This window comes from Miscanthus floridulus, chromosome 18 (genome assembly GCF_019320115.1).
Source record: "Miscanthus floridulus cultivar M001 chromosome 18, ASM1932011v1, whole genome shotgun sequence".
NCBI classification, from domain to species: domain Eukaryota; kingdom Viridiplantae; phylum Streptophyta; class Magnoliopsida; order Poales; family Poaceae; genus Miscanthus; species Miscanthus floridulus.
Window position 1 is genome coordinate 31,087,313 of NC_089597.1, and position 17,033 is coordinate 31,104,345.

The following is a 17,033-nucleotide window of genomic DNA, read 5'->3' on the forward strand; positions in this document are numbered from 1 at the left end:
CAACATGTATGAACTTTATGGTCCTCAACTAACCAAATCATAAAATGCATATGGCTATATCATTTTTTTGCAACCGTGTCTGAGCACGCTTTTTATTCGGAGAAAGAGAAAGTTTACAACACATATCTTAATAAGGACAGGGTTATATACCAAGCTCAACACGATCCTTGCAAGGCGAATCTTACAAGAGAATCACCAACAAAGTTCAATAGCAGCTAATTAATTACATGAGGAAGTTTAGTGACTAGATAAAACCAAGCATAAAAAAAAGAGAAGCAACTAAAGATGAAACACGACTAGTAGCTAAAAACAAACACTCCTTAGCGGCAAAGACCCCCTCAAATTTTGTCGTCTGAAGTACGTGAACACAAGGAATGCAATAGTCACGTCCTCACAACCATGGCGCTTCACAATTATTCAGTGAATGTCCTATGCTATCGAAACAGGCTCGACAAACAACGAGTTTATAGTGTCTTTGATGACATGACAATTTGTGTACGCGTCATCTTGTTGGTACATATACACCATTGTTCTTGTCAGGTTGAAGATCCTCTCCAGTAACTCTGTCGGCTGGTGATTGTTCATGTTCAGCCATTCCTCGTTAAAATCTTTCCAGGTTTCATCTATCATTTCTTGTATCTTCACACGTGCCACTTCAAGTGGGACTTGGTGCTCTTTCATGCAGCTTTCTATTGTCGAAGCAACATGTGAGGTCATTTTCTCTCGCTGCACACATATATATGCAATTGCTTGGTTATACTTCCGGGAAGGCAGCAGCTGTAAATATTATATTAGGCAGTATGCATGTGCAATAATGTCTCCTATTCTTTTTAATTTCTAACAATAGTCAGTACCAAAAAAATGTAGCTTTACGATATGGTACAGTAAAGAGTAAACCCATTTCTGTTATAACTTGAAGTCTGAAACAATGAGATCATATAGGTTGCAAAACCAAAATAAATATTACCTCATATGACTTGAGATCATCAGAAAGCCTGAGAATAATGCAGAGCGCCTGTACTATTTTTGGCACACTACATACCCATTCGAAAGCTTCTTGAGCTGCCACATCTCCCATTCCAACAAATGATGTGCACGACAAGAGGTGACAAGCACCACTTCTTGCTGAAACCTGCAAGTGTTCCTCAATGGTTGCAGGGACATACCCTTGCTCTCGCCATTTTACCTCCTTATTATAGGCTCTTACTAGATCTACAATCTGCATATTATGGGACAAATAAACGTCGGTAAGTGATACCTCATAATTAATTATACCTCGTACATATAAATACATAAGGAAAAAAAATAAGAAACTCTATTTTACTTATCCTTTTGGGCTGAAATTCATCTTAGGATTTATTAAAATTGGGCATACAACCATGGCCATCCGATACAAATTATTCGAATGAAATATCCGACCTAACTATCTAAATTGTCCAACTAGATATCTGATATTTGACAGATATTGTTAATTGTTCTTATATTTGAACGATATCTGAGGTGATACTATCTTAATTTGTGTCCAATATTCTAGAAAATATCTAGATATTAAAAAAAAGAGCTCTGAATCACTATCTGAGTGGTCCAGTGGTCCAGAAACATCTGCACATTCGCACCCTTAGTATGAAGGATGTAGGTAAACCATGTATGGGGCAGCTGACATGAATGAAAACTGGGCTTTTGTGTTGATAACGAATATATGGCTTGTAGTCAATTAATTGACAGCATAGGAGATGTAAACTAAGTACTAAAGATACTCGCAAAAAAAAATCTAAGTACTAAAGATACAGACAATATGGGAAAATTTCACCCACAAAAATTTTTAGGTAGTGCATGCGGTATTTCTCCTCCAGTGCTAGCTCATCCTCAATGCTTTGGCAAGTATCCAAAATTTTCCCTAAAATGAACTTCATGTTCTCTGGGAGATCTTCGGTGACTGCAGGGTCCCAGCTGGACCAAAGCAATTTTCATCATGTATTAGCTACGTTATTTTCTTCTAGTATTATTCAGAGTAGATAAAGAGTTCAATTTCAATCATCAAGACAAGAACACAAACCTTTCTATACACTTGGTAAATAACTCACACTCTTGTGAAGTTCCATAGACATCATAAGTGTCGTCCAATAAGGACACAATAGCAAGAACTTTTGACAATATTATTCGAGCTCGTGAGTAACTTGGTTCAAAGTATACTCCCACCATCCAAAAGTAGCACTCCACAACTCTGTCTCGAGCAAATGATAGCCTTGACTGAAGTTCTAGATCATTCCACCACCTGCTAATTCTTAATTAAACCACAACTTCAAATATGAAATGTTTAATAATGCCCACAAAAAAATTGATATCATGGTTGTCTCCATATTTTCTGTTGTGACTAGGAATGCAACTTCTGTTTTGTAGACCATTAGGTGACCCACGGCGCATGAAATTGAACTTCTACAGATATAAAGTAAAGAAATTGGGTATACCTGAACTACCTGAGCTAGAACTATCTATTGGTGTCACTCATCCATATATATAATTGTGCTTCACGATAGTAATTATTTTAAAGAGAAAGTCCCTCAGTTCTAAATTATATGTTACTTTAGTTTTATTATAAGCTAAACTTCTCTAATATTGACTAAGTTTTTAGAAAAAAAATATACTAACACCTATGCACTATCAAAATATATTAATTCTATGGAGAATTTAATAAAACTAGTTTGATGTTCTAAATGCTGGTGCTTTTTCTATAAACTTGGTCAAAGTTAGAGAAGTTTGACTAACGACATTGTTAAGTGACCTACTCTAATTTTGAATGGATAGACTGTCACTTCACCTTGTTATGATTTTTAGCTCTTCTTGATGTTGGAGCTGCACAAGATTATAGTTGAGCTTTGCTAGTTCCAATACCAGTTCATTAGCTTCAGTCTCTTTTCCATATTCAGCTATATGAGTTTTGGCTTCATAAATTCTTACACTTCTAGGAACGGGGATCTCAAGCGCACGCTTTATTTCACTTGCTAATGATGTTTCCATGTAGGGTGCTATTGACTTTAAACACTTCGTCGTGAAGGAAATAGCCTCATCAAGTATTATCTCTCCATGCGTCCTGAGACAAGCAGCATTGTAAAGGTTCAGTAGACCCCTTGGATTGTTTGCTGCAAAACTCCCCTGTTCGTCTCTGAACCTGCCAAAGACATCTGGAACAGATAATTCAAGAATTATTTTTGTACTTAGAACAAAAATAAATTTCTTTAATGAGCAACATAATTTTGATTTGTAAAGGCTGCAAATTAGGAGTTTAATGTGTTTTGGTTACCTGATGAGACCTTGTATCCATGCTTTCGGAGAAGATAGAACCACATAGCCACCGTTTGAAGATCACAGCCACTAACATCAACGTTACTAATTTGAGTTAGCATATCACTGATCTCGTCTTCGAAAAGATGATCCAGACAAAGACGCTCCAAGACATGAATGAGATGAATCCTATTGTACAGGCTAGAAGCACTTGAAGCTGCTATCAGTTTTGCCACTTCTTCCTTCAGTTGTTCTGCGCGATGTACCGTCCATGCCTGTTGAAATGTTTTCAGTCTTTCAGATGCATGGCGGATCAATGCTCAGCTTAAATAAACGAGTTTTAGATCAACAAGATGCCACTAAATAACAGATTGTTACAGACCTTTTGAGCGGACGACGAAGCCAGAGGACTGGAGTAGGTAAGGAAGAAATCTCCCCAGATGGATGGCTGAAAACCCGAGATGTTTCTGCTCGCACGACGATCCTCCTCTTTTGGCTGCCTACTACTAGTGGCGGCGGTGGCGGTGGCACTAGCAACGACGACACCGGCGGCCCTGCTTGTCCAGCTCAAGCCAAGTGAAGGCAGATGCCTCCCCGGGCCCGGAGGGTGCTGTCGAACCAGCAGCATTTGCTTGCCGGGCGACGCCACGGCGCCGGCCATGACCACTGGCGGCGGTGCTCCGGCAGAGGGACCAACGGCAGGACGGCAGCCACGGCTGCACTGTGCTGCTAGCTTCATGTTCATGGTGCTGCCTGTCATTTTCCAGCGATGTTCTTGGAATATGCTTGCTGCTACAATTTGCGCCACAATGGCACAACCACGCATGTGCATGTCTTTATGTAGCTAGGCCGAGCTTAGTAGTACTACCTACTACGTGGTCAATGTCATGTCCTCGGGCTGATTAGTGGCAAGTTTAACGTGAACCTCTTGCGTCTGGGGCTTCATTGGTTCAGTACCACGTTTCGGCCCCGTTCGCTTCGCTGAAAAAACAAGCCTGATTTGTTGAGAGAGAAAAACACTGTTCCAACTGAAAAAACAAACTGAAAAGTACGAATTATACAAGCGAATGGAGCCTAGAGTGCTAATCTTACAACTAGGCCGACAAGAGATCCACTCAAATCTTGTAAACTCTGTAGTGCTAATCCTACAACTAGGCCGACAAGAGATCCACTCAAATCTTGTAAACTCTGTTGTCCGGTTTTGCAAGCAGACACTCAGGGGAAGTCGCACTCAAGCCGTGAAATTGAATCTTCTCGATGAAGTTGGCATTTCTTGATCAATGATATTGTCTACTCAGTTGAAAGAATTTAGCTGAATTCTCTAGAGCTCATGGAAGACCAATTACCTAGACTGTAGTATTTAGAACTGCTTTTGCATCCTGAACATTTAGTTTTGCACTTCACCAGCAGTTTGCAGTGTTGAACGTGATGGCAAGCATATTTTAGTTACGAACGTGTAACATGATGTGATTATTTTTTAGGAGCCCTACTGTGAGTGTAGTATTCAGACTTGCCTTTTGTTTCCTAAGTATCTAAAACCGCATGTCGCCAGCAGTTTGCAATGTTGAACGTGATGCCAAACGTATTTTAGTTACAAGCGTGAAACACGTGATTAAGATGCGACGCCAAACACATTTTAGTTACAACGTGAAACATAGGGCATGTTTGAGACCGCTTCGTGAAGTCTCCATAAACTCCACCGTAAAACAGCTCAAAAAAAAAAGAAGAGTTTATGAAGCACCCTTCGAGGTGCTCTTACAACTTCACCATTTTTTCTCAAACAAAGCATGTGGAGCTTAACCTGTTTGACCTAAAAAAAAGCGTAAAGCGAAACTAAAAAACATGGAGCAGAACCGTCCCGAACACCCCCATAGTGTGATTCAGGGCGTTCGGATGGTCCGCGCTACAGTGTTTTTGTAGGGTTTTGGATGATTGAATAGTATTCTATGAGAGAGAATAAGCTGAAACAAGCTGGAACTATACCAACCAAATGCAGTGATTATCTTGAGGTAACATAATGGCAGGATTCATAAAAATTACTTTGAGGTTGCAAAATGACAGATTTCATTAAAAAGATTTGCTGGTAGCTGATTCTTAAAAAAGCGATTGGTAAGTTGTAAAACTGTCAAGGATCACTGCACCTGATGAGACCTTGAGTGAATATGACCATACCAACGCAATTATGCAATTGACATCACCATCGTAAATTTAAACTTAAAAAAAAAAAATTGGGTTGAACATGATCCACGCAAACATGCCCTATGTATAGAAAGGCCGGGTACATCGCCACCAGCTAATCGTGTGTCCATAAATTTTGCAGAAATGGTTTTGAAAAAGCATACATCAAAGCATCCCAGAGCAGTGTAAAAGAAGATCCACACCAATATCATGCACGATGGTATTTGAGATGTGGCACAAGAACATTGTAGACAATAGGGAAAATATGACCACAGGAATTTGAAAATACTGCAATCAGACATTGATGTCACGGGGCAAAATAAGCTCTGCTGCGGGCATAACAATATGACAATAGTTCATTCGTTGGGCAACAAATTTTGGCAGAACTTCAACAGGTTCAGTAATGAACAATCTAAGTTGCCAACACGGCATTTTAAGCTCAGAGAGAAGTAAGAAATATGCATGGCCATTTCTAGTCCATCTTTAATCCAACAAAACCTGTAGACATAGAAGCCCAGAATAGCATAAGCAAAGGCATCGCAGGTTATGTATATGGAATTTTTGAAAGGGTTAAGCATTGGATCAAGCTACAAGTTCAAACTTTGTTGGGAGCCACATGTCCAATTTTCTAAACAGGATAAGGTATGTTTACAACCATTCTGTTGTACCAAAAAGGCAATAAACATTCCCTAAACATCAGTGCTTGGACAGAAATATCATTTACACTTCTATGGCAAGAAAAGATGCCCAATTATAAATGTAAATCGAAAAATAAAAATTGCAAGTGCTCAAATTAAGCATCACTATATCCAATATAGGGTGACAGCACTATTAAGAAATGATGCAAAACAGCATTGATGAGCTCCAATGCAAAGAACCTGATATAATCAAATGGTAATATACATCTCATGAAACAGAATAACTGATAGAGAACAGGAAAAACATTAGTTGGAACAACTATATACACCCTCTGTCCATAAGAGAGCATTTTTTAGCATTAAAAAGTTTCCACAAATGTAAACACTTCTGGCATATGCCGCCATCCCCATCCCTCACTGTTAATTTTCCAGCAGTTTTGTTCCTCTTATAATATTGATTGATGACTGATGAAATGCCTACATTTGTGAACAGAGGGAGTAATACTGAAAACTAATGAAATTAGATAATAATGTATATTCCACGTGTACTTGGTATCATTGAGATCTTCACAAAGCGAATTACTCCCTCAGCCAGCTATAAACCCACCGAATGAGCAAACCAAACCACAAAAGCCGAATTACCATTATTCACAGCTGAATAGACATTGTTTGCTGCTACACAGACTCAGTGTGCCTCAAAATAAACAACCGAAACCACAAACTATGATGCATTTAACCACCCAAAACTCCTAGCCTAGGTCTACAGCAATGACGAGTTCAGTCTAAGCAGAATTCATTGTCATATCATTCCATCACAAACAACAAATTCAACATCAACCAGCCAAACAAATAGAGAATGTCAGACGTTCGAGGATCCTAACCTTAGATGCTGCTAGGGTACATGAACACTCTGACCTTGCGCCCCTGCACTCATCAGAAAAAAAAAAACAGCATCAGGATAGAGCATCAATTGGGAAGCAACACATCACACGGCGTACTGAGTGCGTCACTGACCATGGACTCAGGCGGGAGGTTCGACTTGAACTTGGCGCGGACGACGCCGGAGTTGCCGTGCGGGCGGGTGACCTTACCCCAGATGCACCTGTAGCGGGTCTCACTGCTCTTGGTCTTGGCCTTGTAGATGTAGGCCATGCGCTTGCCAGCGTACCACGCGACGTCCTCCTTGGTGTTCACCCCCTCGATCTGCACGAGCGACGTGGTCTCGTACTGGTTCGACTTGGACCTGCACAGCCACCACCGCAACCACCGTAAGCCGAATAGAACCGCGAAATGGCCAGATCCAAGCAACACAGACGGAGAAGAAGCGGAGGCATGGAACGCACCTCTTGTATCCGAGGATGGTGCCCCGGACGTAGAGCCTGACGCGCTGCCCCGTGCGTCCCTTCACCATGGTGGCCGCCTGCTTCCTTCCGCTTCCGCCGCCGGAGACGAGAGAGAGATCGTGCAGATCAGATTGGGGAAGACAAACGAGACGGGCTTGTATGTAGCAGCGGACGGAGAGAAGAACGGCCTTGATCGTCTCGCAGAGTCCAGCGGACGGTTGTGATGTTCTGAAGGGCTCTCTTTGAGAAAGCTAGGGTTTAAGGTCGCGAGCTTAAATGGGCCATTTCGTTAATGGGTTTCTTTGCTTTTTCTGCCTTTCGATCTGGGCCATGATGGGCCGATCTGGCAGCATAACCGGCCCAATTACGAATAGGAGGCCTCGTTCCATGATGTCTCGCTGACTATGGTCCCAGAAAAACGATTAGTGGTCGCATCAGGAACTTAAAAAAACACGGGAAAGGCGAAGAGTTGGATGCGGCCTGAAACCGTCCACTGAATCACGCGCGGGAATCTCCCACAGCGAAAAAAAAAAAAGACTAAAGAGTGGATTTTTTTTGGTACGACATTTCACCGTATGTCCATCTACCTGTCTCCTGCGATCCCAACCCCCCCCCACGCTCCTCCCGCTCTGCTTCTCATCATGAGATCCCGCTCGCCCCGTCCCCCGCGGGTGTGCTCCCCTTCGTGAGATCTCGCTCGCTCCCCCATGTGGCTGCGACGTCATCCTCGCCGTGCGCGCCTGCTCCGTCGTCGCATCCAATCTGCGACGACCGCGACCGGATCCATCAACCTTTCCTTCCCGTGACGGCCACGCTCTCCGGCAGCCGCTCCTCCTCTCTGGTGGCAGCTTCTCTCCGCGATGAGCACCCTCCCCTCTGGCGGTGGCTCCTCCCTTCGCAATGAACGCGACCTGCGGCAACCACTCCTCTCTCCGGCGGCAGCCCTGGCACAGGCGAGCTCCGGCGTGGCAACCCCATCACGGGTGGCCTCCCGACGCGGCGGCGGCTCAGATCCACGGGGCGGGGCTAAAAGGTCATATTGGCTAGAGGGGGGTGAATAGCCTATTAAAAATTTCTACAACAACACTTAACAAACCGGTTAGACAAATATGAGGTGAAGCAAGTATTGCGCTAGCCTACTAAAAAGGCAAGCCACCTACCACAATTCTAGTTTATATAGTTTCTATCCACACAATAGCTATAACACTACACTAAGTTAGTGTGCTCTCAAAAGCTAACTAAAGAGCCACACTAACCAACCTAACAAACTCTCACAACTAGCTACACTAAAAAGTTTGACAACTAGTTTACGGTAAAGTAAAGAGAGTGAGCAAGAAGGTTATACCGCCATGTCGAGGAAGGAGCCAATCAATCATAAGAATGAATAACAATGAAGACCAATCACCTCGGAATCAAATGATGACACAATATTTTTTTATCGAGGTTCACTTGCTTGCCGGCAAGCTAGTCCTCGTTGTGGCGATTCACTCACTTGGAGGTTCCCGCGCTAATTGGCATCACACGCCAAATCCTCAATAGGGTGCCGCACAACCAACACAAGATGAGGATCACACAAGCCACGAGCAATCCACTAGAGTACATTTTGACTCTCCGCCGGGGAAAGGTCAAGAACCCCTCACAATCACCACGATCGGAGCCGGAGACAATCACCAACCTCCGCTCGACGATCCTCACTGCTCCAAGCCATCTAGGTGGCGGCAACCACCAAGAATAACAAGCGAATCCCGTAGCGAAACACGAACGCCAAGTGCCTCTAGATGCTAACACTCAAGCAATGCACTTGGATTCTCTCCTAATCTCATAAAGATGATGAATCAATGATAAGATGAGTGTGAGGGATTTGGCTAAGCTCACAAGGTTGCTATGTCAATGCAAATGGCCAAGAGAGTGAGCTTGAGCCAGCCATGGGGCTTAAATAGAAGCCCCCACGAAATAGAGCCGTTGTACCCCTTCACTAGACACAACACGGGGTGACTGGACGCTCCAGTCATATCGACCGGACACAAGACCCCAGTGTCCGGTCGTGCGATGCATGCCACGTGTCCCCTCTCTACAAATAATGAGCGCTCGATTCCAACGATCAAGTGATGACCGGACGCGCTGCTGTGAAGTGACCGAACGCTGGACCTCAGCGTCCGGTCGTTTCCAGTAAGCATCCAGAAACGATTTTTCTCGATCGAACATGTCCGGTCATGCTCGATCGGACTCACCCAGCGTCCGGTCACTCGGTATCTCCTCTGTGTGCTGCCACATTAGCAGGACCGGACGCAACTAAAAGGTCCTAATGGCTAGAGGAGGGTGAATAGCCTATTAAAAATTTCTACAACAACACTTAACAAACCAGTTAGACAATTATGAGGTGAAGTAAGTGTTGCGCTAGCCTACTAAAAAGCAAGCCACCTACCACAAGTCTAGTTTATATAGTTTCTATCCACACAATAGCTATGACACTACACTAAGTTAGTGTGCTCTCAAAAGCTAACTAAAGAGCCACACTAACCAAACTAACAAGCTCTCACAACTAGCTACACTAAAGAGCTTGACAACTAGTTTGCGGTAAAGTAAAGAGAGTGAGCAATTTGTTTATACCGCCGTGTCGAAGAAGAAGCCAACCAATCACAAGAATGAATACCAATGAAGACCAATCACCTCGGAATCAAATGATGAACACAATGATTTTTTACCGAGGTTCACTTGCTTGCCGGTAAGCTACTCCTCGTTGTGGCGATTTACTCACTTGGAGGTTCACGCGCTAATTGGCATCACACGCCAAACCCTTAATAGGGTGCCACACAACCAACACAAGATGAGAATCACACAAGCCACGAGTAATCCACTAGAGTACATTTTGGCTCTCTGCCGGGGAAAGGTCAAGAACCTCTCACAATCACCACGATTGGAGCCAGAGACAATCGCCAACCTCTGTTCAACGATCCTCGCTGCTCCAAGCCATCTAGGTGGCGGCAACCACTAAGAGTAACAAGTGAATCCTACAACAAAACACGAACACCAAGTGCCTCTAGATGCAAACACTCAAGCAATGCACTTGGATTCTCTCACAATCTCACAAAGATGATGAATCAATGATAGAGATGAGTGGGAGGGCTTTGGCTAAGCTCACAAGGTTGCTATGTCAATGTAAATGGCCAAGAGGGTGAGCTTGAGCCAGCCATGAGACTTAAATAGAAGCCCCCACGAAATAGAGCCGTTGTACCCCTACACAACATGGGGTGACCGAACGCTCCGGTCATATTGACCGGACGCTGGACCTCAGCGTCCAGTCACGCGATGCATGCCACGTGTCCCCTCTCTTCAAATGTTGATCGCCTGATCTCAATGGTCAAGTGACAACCGGACGCAGCAGCTCAAAGTGATCAGACGCTGAACCCCAGCGTCCGGTCATTTCCAGTAAGCATCCAGAGACGACTTTTCACGACCGGACGCGTCCGGTCATGCTCGACCGGACTCACCCAGCGTCTGGTCACTTAGTGTTTCCCCTATGCATGACCATGTCAGTGTGACCGGACGCAGCCAGCCAGCGTTCGATCATTTCAGCGCTAGCGTCTGGTCGACGACCGACGCTGCGCTTCTTCTACTGCTACTGACCGAACGCACCGATTCTTCAGAGACCAGCGTTCGGTCACTTACAGTGACCACGTTCACCTGAGTTTAGGGCGTCGGTGGCACCGTCGGACTGTCCGCACTCTGCCGGTGAAGTTCCTAACCTTTGCTCAAATGTGCCAACCACCAAGTGTATCACCTTGTGTACATGTGTTAGCATATTTTCACAACACATTTTCAAGGGTGTTAGCACTCCACTATATCCTAAATGCATATGCAATGAGTTAGAGCATCTAGTGGCACTTTGAGAACCGCATTTCGATATGAGTTTCACTCCTCTTAATAGTACGGCTATCGAACCTAAATGTGATCACACTCTCTAAGTGTCTTGATCACCAAAACAAAATAGCTCCTACTATTTATACCTTTGCCTTGAGCCTTTTATTTTTCTCTTTCTTCTTTTCAAGTCCAAGCACTTGATCATCACCATGGCATCACTATCATCATGTCATGATCTTCATTTGCTTCACCACTTGGAATGTGCTACCTGTCTCATGATCACTTAATAAACTAGGTTAGCACTTAAGGTTTCATCAATTCACCAAAACCAAACTAGAGCTTTCAGCAACCCTCTAGCATCCTGTCACTAAGTGACCCAGCGTCAGGTCAGAGATCGACGCCAGCGTCTTCGCTGCTTCTACTGATCGGACACGCCGGTCCAATCGAGGCCAGCATCCGGTCACTTATAGTGACCTCCGTCTTTTCTGTATAGGGCACTAGTGGCACCGTCGGACTGTCCGCACTCTATGGGCGGACACTCCTCCGGTGGAGTTCCTAACCCTTGCTCAAATATGCCAACCACCAAGTGTATCACCTTGTGCACATGTGTTAGCATATTTTCACAAACATTTTTAAGAGCGTTAGCACTCCACTAGATCCTAAATACATATGCAATGAGTTAGAGCATCTAGTGGCACTTTGATAACCGCATTTCGATACGAGTTTTACCCCTCTTAATAGTATGACTATCGAACCTAAATGTGATCGCACTCTCTAAGTGTCTTGCTCACCAAAACAAAATAGCTCTTACCATTTATACCTTTGCCTTGAGCCTTTTGTTTTTCTCTTTCTTCTTTTCAAGTCCAAGCACTTTATCGTCACCATGGCATCACCATCATCATGGCATGATCTTCATTTGCTTCACCACTTGGAATGTGCTACCTATGTCATGATCACTTGATAAACTAGGTTAGAATTTAGGGTTTCATCAATTCACCAAAACCAAACTAGAGCTTTTAGGGGCGTAGATCATCAAGGTGATGAGGCCCTAGCTCCCTCTCTTCTTCTTCTCTCACTCTTCCTCACAGGCCGGAGTGTAGGGTGGAGACGCGGTGGTGGCATCAGTTTTAACCAGGGAGGGGCTTGGGACATGCATGGAGGCAATCAACAGTGAGGCCCCTGGTGGCCTCCATGGAGGAGGATGTGTTGGTCGCCTGGCCACGTACAAGGAATGGATGCGTCAGTGCACTGCTCTCTCTCTATTTTTGACTACCTCTTGTCAGTTGGCATATGCATGTAAGGTGTTTGATGAAATTCCCTGCTGAGTGGAAAGCTCTTGGATGCTTGACAAGGCATCCATCCATCAATGAAGGTAAGGCATTGGCATTGGCATTGGCATATATTCCTCTCAATTTCAGCAGAAGATATGAATATGATGCCTACGAGAAGATATTCCTCTCAACTGACAGCAAACATCACACCTGCAGCTCTTCTTTAATTCGTGGTCTTCATGGCAGATCTTATTATTAACCTTTCAGTTGAGTAGATGCAGTAAGGTATAACGATCACAACACTACCAAGAAGCATGATACTTTCCTTGTTTTGCATCCATATTAGATGCAGGTCGTGCGTAGCTTATTATTAAGCATTAAGCAGTGCAGATAATTCTCACAAGACCACTAACCTGTGGTAACCACTGCAGCTAGCTCAAGTAAAGCTCACCTGTGTTATGCATTGTGCTGCTATAGTTACAAGGAAACCTGTGAATTAGGTCTTTATTCACATGCTTGATGCTACTAGATAGAAAAGGATCTACATTCAGAATAGCACACTAAAGTCATTGCCTGAAATAAATTAACATTCAGATCAGCAAAACCATTGCAATTCTCAGTAATTTAGATTACCAACAAAATGTTGCAACCCTTTAACAACGGTGGCATGACTGGTTATATTTTACTAAATCTTGGATTTCATGAATTTTCATTAATTTCACAGATTTTGACATTTTGATCTGCCAGCTGACGAGTTCCCATTCAAATTCTCCTACTAGAGCCACCAGTAACTCCTCATCTCGTGCAGGTACTATGGAATTTTCCCTTTTGCCTAATTATCAAATTAGTCTGGATATAAATGATTCACTGTTTTTTGCTACTCTACGAAATATCCAATTGAATCCTTGTGCTTGAACTAGATATGCACATGATCTAAATTCATGCCATGTCAAGTGTATATTCATATATCGCTAAGTAGTGTAGGATTGAATGTACAGTGCTGTGTTTTTAGGCAATTTTCTTGCAGTACTTCAAAAGCTCCTTTATAATGTGGGAATCGTAGGACCGGATGTTTGCATGTAATTGGGTTAGTTTAGGAAGGAGAGATGGAGAGCAAAATTTACCACTAGCACTTGTGGTAGATTCTCTTACATGGCTCATTATATTCAAACTTTGCTAGGATATGTTTTTACATTGTTCTTGATGCATTCAAGTATAACTAAAAGCTATTGGTTGCTTAGGAGATACTCCTTTTATCCGATTGCCATGGAGTGAATAAATTTGCCACCAGAAAAAACTATTGTTGCCAACCAGGCAAAGCATTGTTTGTCCCTAGGCAAAGAAATGTATAGTGTTTCATTTTAACAAAAAGAAAAATACTAGACATGATGTATAGTTTTCAGTTAAAGGAAATTTACTATTTTTAGTCAAGCAGGTGGAGGGCATGCACGACCGGAGGGCTGGGTGCTCTGTTAATCTTCTCTAGATACATTGCTTTCCCTTAGGCTATGCGTGCTTCCTTCACCAGGTCTCAGCCAGATCAAGGACGGAAGCGAGGTCACCAAGTATCTCATTAACTAATAAAATACTTGTGCAGCTACAAGCCTACAACTCCTCATCTACATGTCAGTTTACTCTTGCATATCCTAGATATTGGACTATATGCCTCTTTTTGGTGTGTTAGTATACTTTGTCTGGACTCGGTTTTGTCTATTTCCCAATGTGCTACTTAATGGTCCTCATCAACAGTTGAAAGATCCTAATGGCTAGAGGGGGGTGAATAGCCAATTAAAAATTTCTACAACAACACTTAGCAAACCGGTTAGATAATTATAAGGCGAAGCAAGTGTTGCGCTAGCCTACTAAAAATGCAAGCCACCTACCACAATTCTAGTTTCTATAGTTTCTAATCACACAACGGCAACCACCAAGAGTAACAAGCGAATCCCGCAGCGAAACACGAATACCAAGTGCCTCTAGATGCAAACACTCAAGCAATGCACTTAGATTCTCTCCCAATCTCACTAAGATGATGAATCAATGATGGAGATGAGTGGGAGGGCTTTGGATAAGCTCACAAGGTTGCTATGTCAATGCAAATGGCCAAGAGAGTGAGCTAGAGCTGACCATGAGGCTTAAATAGAAGCCCCCATGAAATAGAGTCGTTGGGCTCCTTACTGCACTGAACATGGGGCGACCGGACGTGCCGGTCAGATTGATCGGACGCTAGACCTTAGCGTCCGGTTGCACGATGCACGCCATGTGGCCCCTGCTTCAAACGTTGATCACCCAATCTCAACGGTCATCAGTATATTTAAGTTGTGATCGGACGCGCTGCTTCGAAGTGATCGGACGCAGGACCCTAGCGTCTGGTCATTTCTAGTAAGTATCTATAAACGATTTTGCATGATCGGACACGTCCGATCACCTTTGACCGGACTCACCTAGCGTCCGGTCAGTCACCCTCTTCACTGTGTGCTGCCACATCAGTAGGACCGGACTCGCCCCAATAGCGTCTGGTCACTAAGTGACCCAGCATCCGGTCGAAGATCGACGCCAGCATTTTCACTGTTTCCACTGACCGGACGTAGGATCCCAGTGTCCGATCACTGCGTGACCAGCGTGACTAACTCCTTTTCAACTCTATCTTCTTCACCCTTGCTCAAATGTGCCAACCACCAAGTGTATCACCTTGTGTACATGTGTTATCATATTTTCACAAACATTTTCAAGGGTGTTAGCACTCCACTAGATTCTAAATGCATATGCAATGAGTTAGAGCATCTAGTGGCACTTTGATAACTGCATTTCGATACGAGTTTCACTCCTCTTAATAGTACGGCTATCGATCCTAAATATGATCACACTCACTAAGTGTCTCGATCACCAAAACAAAATGGCTCCTATCATTTATACCTTTGCCTTGAGCCTTTTGTTTTTCTCTTTCTTCTTTTCAAGTCCAAGCACTTGATCATCACCATGGCATCACCATCATCATGTCATGATCTTCATTTGCTTCACCACTTGGAGTGTGCTACCTATCTCATGATCACTTAATAAACTAGGTTAGCACTTAGGGTTTCATCAATTCACCAAAACCAAACTAGAGCTTTTAATCTCCCCTTTTTTGGTAATTGATGACAACCCTTTCACAAAGATATGAATTGAAATTCAGTTGAATCCATATTGCTTGCCCAAGCATATTTACCATGTGTAAAAGGATATAGACAAGTTTCATGAACTCCATATGGTAGCAATTGCTCCCCCTACATATGTGCCTAGAGTTTGGATTGAAGCTTGCACATATGCTTAGATAGGAAATATAGGAGACAATGTCTACCAAATGATGCTAAGGTATAAAAGATGGACCTTTGAAGCGTGATACCAATCAGAGTGCACCAATATACCTTCCTTAGCACCATGGTTAGCTCGATACCATTTGGAAATGAAATCACTAGATAACCCATGCATGCTAGATTTTTATTTCACCATTCAAACCTACAACTAGCATACACCACACAAGCATGGATATTGAAATTTAAAACTTGTGCCATGCAAGTAAACATATGAAATGCACATTCAAATGCACCATACAAGTTCATGAGCTTGCTCCCCCTACTTGTGTGCTTAAAATTTTAATTGATCCATTTCCTTTGTCATATCTCTCCCCATATGTCAAGTTCTCCCCCTTTGTTTTCTATTCATGATCTTTGTACACTAATATCTTTATTTTTCTCCCCATAGCACTAATATCTTTGTTTTTCTCCCCTTTTGTCATCAATGACCACAAAGGTTCAAAATATAGATAGGTTGAGATTATCAATGTCAATCAATAGGGTGAGGATCATTTTCCCAAAATTTGGTCCAATCTAGATCATTTGCCAAAGATATTTAACTCGGTTTGATTCAAGGACAAGCTTCTTCACACCTCCAAATAAGGGTTATCTTGTACCATATTGAGTTAAACACTTAGAGCTCATTTTCTAGATCAAACATTAGGTTTACAAGCCCACAAACATGTCACATGCTACCACTAGATCAAATAAGCATAGAAGCAATAGTGGTACCATATAATCATCAAATTCATTTGATTTTCATGAATGAGCCTATTAAATGTGAAAGATGTCTAGATGCACTAAACATGTCCTTAGCAAGGATGTATGCCATGCCAATCAACTTTTACCTTAGATTGCTAGAAGGAGAGGCATGTCATATAAGTGGGGGTGCATCAACACATATTTGAGAAATCCAATATGTTCAACTCATTCCTTAGCTTGCAAAACCTTTTCTCATCCAATGGTTTGATGAATATATCGGCAAGTTGATCTTCGGTGCCTACACTCTCAATGCAAATATCCTCTTTTTGTTGGTGATATCTTATGAAATGGTGGCGGACATCAATGTGCTTTGTTCTTGTATGTTGAACCGGATTGTTGGTTAACTTGATTGCACTCTCATTG

General features: G+C 43.0%; 2 protein-coding genes across 2 annotated transcripts; both read right to left on the bottom strand.

Annotated features, from left to right (window-relative positions):
* Positions 1-236: 236 nt before the first annotated feature.
* Positions 237-4,070, bottom strand: LOC136522349 (alpha-terpineol synthase, chloroplastic-like). The gene is made up of 7 exons (XM_066516179.1): positions 3,665-4,070; positions 3,302-3,557; positions 2,819-3,182; positions 2,057-2,275; positions 1,815-1,950; positions 968-1,219; positions 237-726 (listed from the first exon to the last, which is right to left on the bottom strand). The coding sequence occupies exons 1-7, from the start codon at positions 4,040-4,042 to the stop codon at positions 430-432; spliced, it is 1,902 nt and encodes a 633-aa protein (XP_066372276.1). The 5' UTR covers positions 4,043-4,070; the 3' UTR covers positions 237-429.
* A 1,695-nt stretch (positions 4,071-5,765) lies between these two features.
* On the bottom strand, positions 5,766-7,598 carry LOC136521625 (large ribosomal subunit protein eL33w-like). Its single transcript, XM_066515377.1, has 4 exons — positions 7,442-7,598; positions 7,113-7,341; positions 6,980-7,022; positions 5,766-5,958 (listed from the first exon to the last, which is right to left on the bottom strand). The coding sequence occupies exons 1-3, from the start codon at positions 7,507-7,509 to the stop codon at positions 6,981-6,983; spliced, it is 339 nt and encodes a 112-aa protein (XP_066371474.1). The 5' UTR covers positions 7,510-7,598; the 3' UTR covers positions 5,766-5,958; position 6,980.
* Positions 7,599-17,033: the final 9,435 nt, after the last annotated feature.

Coding starts and splice junctions, on each gene's coding strand:
- LOC136521625 (XM_066515377.1), bottom strand. CDS start 7,509: ATGGTGAAGGGACGCACGGGGCAGCGCGTCAGGCTCTACGTCCGGGGC. Junction 7,342..7,441: donor ACCATCCTCGGATACAAGAG/GTGCGTTCCATG, acceptor GTGGCTGTGCAG/GTCCAAGTCGAACCAGTACG. Junction 7,023..7,112: donor ACCTCCCGCCTGAGTCCATG/GTCAGTGACGCA, acceptor TGATGAGTGCAG/GGGCGCAAGGTCAGAGTGTT.
- LOC136522349 (XM_066516179.1), bottom strand. CDS start 4,042: ATGACAGGCAGCACCATGAACATGAAGCTAGCAGCACAGTGCAGCCGT. Junction 3,558..3,664: donor CTTCGTCGTCCGCTCAAAAG/GTCTGTAACAAT, acceptor ACATTTCAACAG/GCATGGACGGTACATCGCGC. Junction 1,220..1,814: donor TGCACTACCTAAAAATTTTT/GTGGGTGAAATT, acceptor CATAATATGCAG/ATTGTAGATCTAGTAAGAGC.